General features: G+C 48.4%; 1 protein-coding gene across 1 annotated transcript in view; it reads left to right on the forward strand.

Moving 5' to 3' along the window:
• YARS1 (tyrosyl-tRNA synthetase 1) overlaps window positions 1-7,965 on the forward strand; it is a 31,390-nt gene extending 23,425 nt beyond the window's left edge. Inside the window, exons 9-13 of the mRNA XM_068967839.1 lie at window positions 2,976-3,111; window positions 4,061-4,158; window positions 5,029-5,222; window positions 5,750-5,891; window positions 7,148-7,965. Of these exons, the coding sequence (XP_068823940.1) occupies window positions 2,976-3,111; window positions 4,061-4,158; window positions 5,029-5,222; window positions 5,750-5,891; window positions 7,148-7,258 (681 nt within the window). The 3' untranslated portion in view covers window positions 7,259-7,965. The remainder of the gene's footprint in view (window positions 1-2,975; window positions 3,112-4,060; window positions 4,159-5,028; window positions 5,223-5,749; window positions 5,892-7,147) is intronic.
• Window positions 7,966-8,324: the final 359 nt, after the last annotated feature.

An 8,324-nucleotide genomic window follows, 5' to 3' on the forward strand; every position in this document is an offset into this window, starting at 1 on the left:
ATGGTTCGTGGAGTAGATTAGCAAATGGCAGAAAGCTAGTATGTTGGTGTCTTAATCACTCTCCAAAGGACTTAACCTGGAATGAAGGACCAAACCCAACAAGATGAAGCATTTCAGGTACCAAATCAAGGTTCAGAAAAGAGACACAACTATAAAAGAACAGAAGAGAGACTACTATTCATTTCAACAATTTGGCAAAAGACCTACTAGGTGCCCATGTGTTTGGCACCATGCTAGGGGCTGACATTACAAAGAGGATTAAATCTTCGTGAAGCTCCTATAGTCCATAGGAGAGGATCACACGTAAATAAATGTCATTCACTGCTTACTGTACCATGTATACATGGTCCAGAAATAGAACGGGAGGAAGTGACTAACTGGCTGTCTGGGAAAGCTTTGTGGAGGGAATAACGTTCACACACTGTTCACTCATTAGGGGTTCTTCAGGAAACCCATGAGGGAATTCATTGTGTGAGACATGGTAAGAGGAAGCAGCGTGATATCTAGGGACTCACAAGTGGTTTAGAATCTGACTGGAGTCCGCAAGGCGAGGGGGCCACTGTGGGAGAGGAAGACAGGGCCAGATGATAAAGGAAAGGAGTAATGACTATATCGTGGATGAGATGGGGGTCTTAACTGGCTCTGAACGTGGGCTGAATCAACAGTATGACAGGGCTGTCAGAAATGTTCATGAGGTCTTAGCCTCATCGTCAGAAATGTAGAGTCCAGACCTTGGAGTTGATCATTCAGTTCTCCGACGTTCTGAGTACCTTTGGTAAGATACATGTGCTTATCTGCACTAACACAGTTGCCACTGGCCATTTTGGTTGTGTTGGACTTTCTGTGAGGTTTTTTGTCAAGTAAACCTCACAAAAATAAATTTGGTAATGTTCATTTGACAATCTGGAGTGTATTGATGGGGAGAGGAAGGATGCCATGATAGGGAACCGGTTGCAAACCAGATCATAGAGCACAAGCTGAAAGAACTGGGCATGTTGAACTGGAATGCAAGTATGTTTTCACCTATCCTCAAACCCAAGGACTCTCCTGAGTTAGGGGTGAGGTTTCTTCCTGTGGCAACAGGGCTGAACCAGGACTGCAGATGCAGACTGCAGGGAGGCTTGCTTAAGCTTGAAGAACTTTGTAATGACCTCAGTTGTGTGGTGATGGACAGGGCTGTCTTGCCTGACCTTTCATTCCCCATCACTGGGGTGTTCAGGCGGAGGCCAGAGGACCACTGGAGGCAATGTCATATGAGAGTTTGAGCATCCAATGGAAGAAAAGACTTAGTGACGTCTGAGTTCTGAGGTTCCTTCAGGCCCATTTTTTGGATATTTGGCAACTGTTGCTCTGAAACCCTCTGTCTGCAGCCTGAGGCAGGGCACGGAACCCACACTCAACTCTTCAACCTCATGAGCAGTCCTTTGTGGGAATGATAAGAAGGCTTCCCTGGTGGCTCAGATGGTAAAGAATCTGCCTACAAAGCAGGAGACCCAGGTTCAATCCCTGGGTCGGGAAGATCCCCTGGAGAAGGGAATGGCTACACATTGCAGTATTCTTGCCTGGAGAGCCCCACGGACAGAGGAGCCTGACGGGCTGCAGTCTACGGGATCGCAGAGTCAGACACGACTGAGTGATCAACACTTTCACTTTATTTCACAAAGAAGGACTAGAAGAAATGTTTCTGAAGAAAGAGCCTGACAATATAACCAGCAGCACTGCCTGTGATGGTAGCCTCGTTCTCATCTGCACCGACACAGTTGCCACTGGCCACATGTGACCAGGACAACAGAGGAACTGAATTCTAACTTAGATTTAAATATCTACATCCGGCTTGTGGCCACCGTACTAGACAGTGCAGGTCTAAAGCCTATCTTTTGTTAAAAAGGAAGGACTTCCCTGGTGGTCCAGTGGTTAGGACTTGGTTCTAGAACCAGGTTCAACCCCTCGTCAGGGAACTAGATCCCACATGCTACATGGTGTGGCCGACAACAACAAAAACACCATTCCCAAGAAAATGAAGGAGGAGCATCGCAAACAAAACATAGGTGGTGTTTCATTACATGTGTTCATACCTAAGGGACATCTTTCAGAATACCTGAGAAGATCCTTTCGGGCCAGATGTAAGATGTAAAGGTTCTAGTCCTGGGACACGAGAAGAAAAAATGAAATTACTGAGCTCCTACCATGTACTAGCACTACGCATCATTTTCACCCATGTTAAGTAATTTAATCCTCATTCCGACGCTGGAAGATACAAATATTGTTATTTTCATTGTTTTTTTAAGTGAAGAATCCAAAGCTCAGAGAGGTTAAGTGCCTGGTTTGAGGTCACCCAGCTAGCTGGGACTCTCACCCAGGTGATCTAACTCCAGAGCCTTTGTTCTTCCTTCTTGCTCACTCATCTCCCCCTCAGGCTGTCATGACCTGGGTTTCCGTGCATATAAATAATACCTTCTTTATGCCACTACTCAGAGAGTAAATGGAGGAATTTGATACATCCCAGGTGGCACTAGTGGTAAAGAACCCACCTGCCAATGCAGGAGACTCAAGAGACTTGAGTTCAGTCCCTGGGTCAGGAATATCCCCTAGAGAAGGGGACAAAAACCCACTGCAGTATTCTCACCTAGAGAATCCCATGGACAGAGGAGCCTGGCGGGCTACAGTCCATGGGGTTGCAAAGAATCGGACATAACTGAGCGACTTAGCACACACAGTGAAATTTGACTAATCAGAAACATTTAGCCTCTACAAACTCTCAAGTTAGTATGGAATTCAGTGTCAGAAGACCTAGGTCTCTGACAAACTAGATAACCTTTTGAACCTGTGTCCCCTTCTCTGCTCTGCCAGCTTCACAAAGTTGTTTTAAGGTTCGAATAAGACTGCTGGGAAAACGCCGTGCATTCTATCCACACATTTTTCTTAGTAGATCCAGGTGTCCTGTGCCCCTCTCACCCGGCCTTGCACTCTTGCAGGTTGTACACCCTGGAGACCTAAAGAATTCTGTTGAAGTTGCCCTGAACAAGTTGCTGGATCCCATCCGGGAGAAGTTCAATACCCCTGCTCTGAAGAAACTGTCCAGCGCTGCCTACCCAGATCCCTCAAAGCAGAGTAAGGCCAGCTGGGGAGGGGCCCGGGAAGGGGGGTGTGTGGGGGCTGCTGACATGAGAGAGCATGAGCAACATGTAGAGAGCCTGTCAGTGCCTCAGAGGAGCGTTTGTCCCAAGAAGCCAGGAGGGTCTGAAATGCAGGAATGTCATGCCCCATTGACTGCTGGAATGGAAAACTCCAGTCGTCTTGAATTTGGTTTGGTCGGTACCATGAAGCAATTTTGCTCTTGTTTTAGTCGCTAAGTCATGACTGACTCTTTTGCGACACCATGGACTGTAGCCCCACCAGACTCCTCTGTCCATGGGATTTCCCAGGCAAGAATCCTGGAGGGGGATGCTGTTTCCTCCTCCAGGGGATCATCCGACTCAGGGATCGAACCCACGTCGCCTGCATTGGTAGTGGGTTCACCGCTGAGCCACCTGAAGCGGATACCCTGCTGGCATTGCTGCTGTGAGGCACACGCTCTGGTCCTTTCACGAAACCCACGTCTTCAGTTAGGGAGACAGGTTGCGTTAGACCCTGAGGCTGACGTAGCTGCTCAGGCAGTGCCTGCACAGCTCCTTAGGGAAGCCGATCTCTAGATTCGCCCAGTTCCCGCTACGTTTTCCTGACTGGCTCTTAGTCGACCAGCCGTGTAGCCACGAAGCTGAGATGTTAACATTGATCGTCTTTGTGGGGGCCTCCCAGAAAAGGCTCAGGACTTATATATGGAACGTGTGAATGGCGGCAAAGCTACACCAACCCCTCCTCTCCCCTCCAGCCCAATACCTGAGGTGGGGAGAGGTGAAATCTGGTACTTCTCAGCAGCGGCTGCCTCTGTTCCAATTCAGTGGGTGGATTCTGGGGATTCTGCACTAAGTCCTGTTTGTGTCCTCGTTTGAGGGCATCAGCAGCTGACCTGTCGTGGGAACGAGGAGAGCTCTGAGCCTTGGGTTCTTCTCATCCTCAGAGCCAGCTGTCAAAGGCCCTGCCAAGAATTCAGAACCAGAGGAGGTCATCCCATCCCGGCTGGATATCCGTGTGGGGAAAGTCATTAGTGTGGACAAGGTACTCATTTTCCACCACATCCTGGAGAGGCAGACAGGGGTCAGGTTTGTCTGCTTCCATCTGGAGGAAACCTGGCCTGGGAGGGAAAGCAACAACCCTTAGGTCATACTGCAAGTCAGCACCTAAGCATCTAGTTTGAGGCATCAGGCTTTTCCCCTGGCCATCTCTGAACCTTATGCAACCAAACACAGCCAGGAACTCAGAGTACAGAGCGGATGTTAGTCAGAAGGAACTTTTTTATCACATCCAGTCTGATGGACTCACCTGGTATCTCCCAGCTTGTCTGGACTAGTTGCAGGCCTTATCATTGATCAGCCACTTTGTCCTTCCCTGTCCCCACCCCAGAAAATGGTGAAGGGAGAAAGAAGGACTTCCTCTTTCTCAGAGGCAGAAAGCTTTGTAGCCAATGTCCTAGGACCAGTGGTCTGGGTATTTTTTTTCTCCCAGTATTTATTTGCTTTTCGCCATTTAGACCAACCACCAAAACTACCTTGAAAGAGCTGCTGATGCTCTCATTTCAGATGGTGAAGCCGGTAGCCATCCCCCATCTTCCAGTCCCCCCCAGGATTGGGTTTGATCCAGCACACATTTGGCCGTAAGGATGGTCACCCAGGCACTCCAGGCCATTTTAATCTCTGTTAGAGACTCCTTTCACCTCTAATGCACGTAATTAGCCTCATGTTACTCAAATCTGCCTCTTCGGGGCCCTTTCTCATGTCTGGTATCTGAGACCTGGAGAGTTAGCTCTAGAGGGTTCCTCTTGGGGCCTCTGGAGGGAATGGATGCCCTTTTCTAGAGCCAGAGGACTCACCAGGCCCCATGATCCGTTCCACTGGGATAGTCTCCAAGACTTGACATCTCTTGTGGCAGCACCCAGATGCAGACAGCCTGTATGTGGAGAAGATTGATGTGGGGGAAGCTGAGCCACGGACTGTGGTGAGCGGCCTGGTGCAGTTTGTGCCCAAGGAGGAACTGCAGGACAGGCTGGTGGTGGTGCTGTGCAATCTGAAACCCCAAAAGATGAGAGGAGTTGAGTCCCAAGGCATGCTCCTGTGCGCTTCTTTGTGAGTGAGAACCAGGGGTTAGAGGGCGTTGGGAGGCCAGGAAGAGGGGGGTGACCCACATGCTGCCCTTCCACATACCAGGTGGAGGCCCTGAGAATACGCCCCAAAAGATGATGCATGGAGGAATTACTTATTGTACAAGAACCGTGGATGAAGCACCTTACCTGAAGTTAACTGTATTAAAATAGAAATTGAAGATTCAGAGCTATGTGCATGCTCAAATCTCTCTACTAGTAATGGGTGAAGCCAGGATTCAAACCCAGTTCATTGGCTATTACGTCATATCCCTTAAAAGCCCAAATTTTGGAATCTCTCCTGATACAGGATTTCAGTTGAGCCCTGGTTGACCCAGTGCTGGTAATGTCCAGAGATGTGGTCCAGCAGTGAGGAGCTCCTGGGGCTCTGGCATTGAGGGTACCCTAAATCCTATTAGAGCCCCTGAGGTAAAGGCCCCAATGCTTTGGCCTCCACGGCGGCTGGAGGCCATCCATGGCCTCACTGTCTCATTGTCCTGTGTGTCCTTCCAGAGAAGGGGTAAACCGCAAGGTTGAGCCTCTAGACCCTCCTGCAGGCTCTGCTCCTGGTGAGCGAGTGTTTGTGAAGGGCTATGAGAAGGGCCAACCAGACGAAGAGCTGAAGCCCAAGAAGAAAGTCTTTGAGAAACTGCAGGTAACAAGCTGCACTTTTTCCCTCTTTCCGGGGCTGCCCGGACTGTCTGCAAATTGCTGTTACTGATTCCACACCTGCCCTTTCCCCAGCTGGGCCTTCCTGCGTCTAAGCCCCTCTCTTCCTTCATTCCAGCCCTCTGAAATGAGGTGCCTGAGAGCCCATGGGCCTTCACAGGCACTGAGCACTGACAGGCTGTTAGAGGCAGCGTGTGAGGCACTGCAGATGTTTCCTCGTTAGATCTTCATCTGTGATGGGAGATGATCCCCAGTTTATCTGGCACGGCCACACAGGGTCACCAGAAGTGAAAGAGCCAGGATCAGAGCCCTCCTGGAGTCCTTCCTGCCCAGCCAGGTGTGAGAGCACTGATTCTCAGAGCACTGACTTGTATCACCTGCCCAGAATTCATTCATTCATTCAGCACCTGTTGAGTCCCTAACATGTACGTCTGGCACTGTTCTAGGTGCTGGGGCTACATCATTGCATAAAGCAGCCAGAGATTCACTCTCCTTGCACAGCTAAGTCACTGCACATGTGGCTTTATCTAGTTAATACTTCGTTTCCTCAACAGACAAGTGTTTCTGCAGGGCTTTTAGAGTGGTTTCTACCTCTCCGTGCTCCTGCAAGTGACACCTGGCTTTATCCACTCCCTCCTTTCCTAGTTTCCCAGGCTGCTTTTTTGAGTCAACTTATTTTTTTCTGGCTATAAAATAAGTTTTCATTGTAGAAATGTCTAAAATGTAGGGGGAACAAAACTAACATCTATAATTCTGCTACCTACTGGTTCTGAAAAATGTCCTTAGTGATTGGTTTCCTTCTGGACTTCTTTTATGTGTAGTGATAATGTGTTTATATTGGTAGTTTGAGTCGTACTATGTTTATTCTTTTTTTTTTACTTTATGCTTCAAAAATTTACCCATCTTTTAAATACTGAGGAGTGAGAATCATATATATATAGTATAGTATCATAATGATCATTTCCAAAACCTTATTTGGACATTGAGGTTGTTCTCAGATTTTCACTTAGAATGCTACAGTAGATGCATTATACCAGTTCTTTGTACTTATTCATGATTATTTTCTTAAACTAAATTCCTAAAGTGAACTTACCTTAGGCAAATGATAGGAGATGAAAGTTTTCACAAACTGCTCTCTTAGAGAAGTTGAGTCACCTTACATTACTAGTAGTATGAGTCTGTTTTCTTGCAGTCCTGCTACCATCACTATAATCACTTTTTTTTGTTATTTTTCTTGCCCAGGCTGACTTTAAAATTTCTGATGAGTGCATTGCACAGTGGAAGCAAACCAACTTCATGACCAAGCTGGGGTCCGTCTCCTGTAAATCACTGAAAGGGGGGAACATCAGCTAGCCAACCTGGCGTCTTCCTCCCTTTTCTCATCATCCTTAGTCATCTGCTCTCTCCTTAATTTGCTCCGTCTGTCACCTGCTTATCCATCTCTCAGGACACTGAAGCAGGACATTCAGGACTCTTTCAGGCACAGACTGGGTGAGGGGCAGCTCAGCCTCCCTAGGATCCAGGAGCACCCTGTCTGGCTGCAGGGAGAGGCTGACCTGGGGAGTGAAGGGGAGTCCTGCCCTACCTTCTTCCCTTGGCAGCTGACCTGACAAATCTGGCTTCAATGTAACGTAACTCAGAAAAAGTCTATGCCATAACCCTTCCAATTGGAAGAATACTGGTTTCCAGTTTTCCTAGAGTTGTCACGGCAGCCATGTCTCTGGCTGGGATCTGGTGCCTGAACCAGGCTAATTACAGCCTCTCCCCAACAGGAAACTGTGGGATTTGAAAAGGGGAGGGAAGGGAAAACAGAGAACCTAGTGGTCTACCAAGTGGCTGGCAGCTTTCCCCCAGCATGCCAACTCTGAGGCTTGGCGCTAGGGGGTAGGACCTGCCCCAGGGCTCCTGGAATGTCCTTTGATCATGCTAGGTGGGGATACTCCCTCAACCAGCTGTGTGGTGTTGGATGGCACAGACTGGTTTTTTCTTCAGGGAGGGTGGGGTACTTCTCCATAAGCCATCTCAGAACCACTAAATGTCGCTGTCATAAATTCAAATAAAATATTTGAACAAGGGTGCCTGGATGGGACCTGTCTGTGAGCTGGGCCAGCTCGGCAGAGAACACAGTATAGCAACTTCTGGGCTCCTCACCCTGCCTAGGGCTGCATGTATCTTGGACTTTTGAACCTGTAATGGGGGCATGGATGGACTGGGCTGGACCGCAGATACCTTGACTTTCCCTATAGCTGTGTTGAGCAGAAAAGGCTCACTTTGGGGTCCAGAACATTTTCCTTTCTAAATGTAGGGTGCAGACCACCACCCTGACCCTCCCCATTAAGAAGCACCAGCCACAACCAAGTTTTAATCATTTAATTAACACCTTCGAATGAAATCCACACAGAGTTTTTCCATGTGTCTC

The sequence above is a fragment of the Capricornis sumatraensis genome, chromosome 3 (assembly GCF_032405125.1).
Source record: "Capricornis sumatraensis isolate serow.1 chromosome 3, serow.2, whole genome shotgun sequence".
In the NCBI taxonomy this organism is placed as follows: domain Eukaryota; kingdom Metazoa; phylum Chordata; class Mammalia; order Artiodactyla; family Bovidae; genus Capricornis; species Capricornis sumatraensis.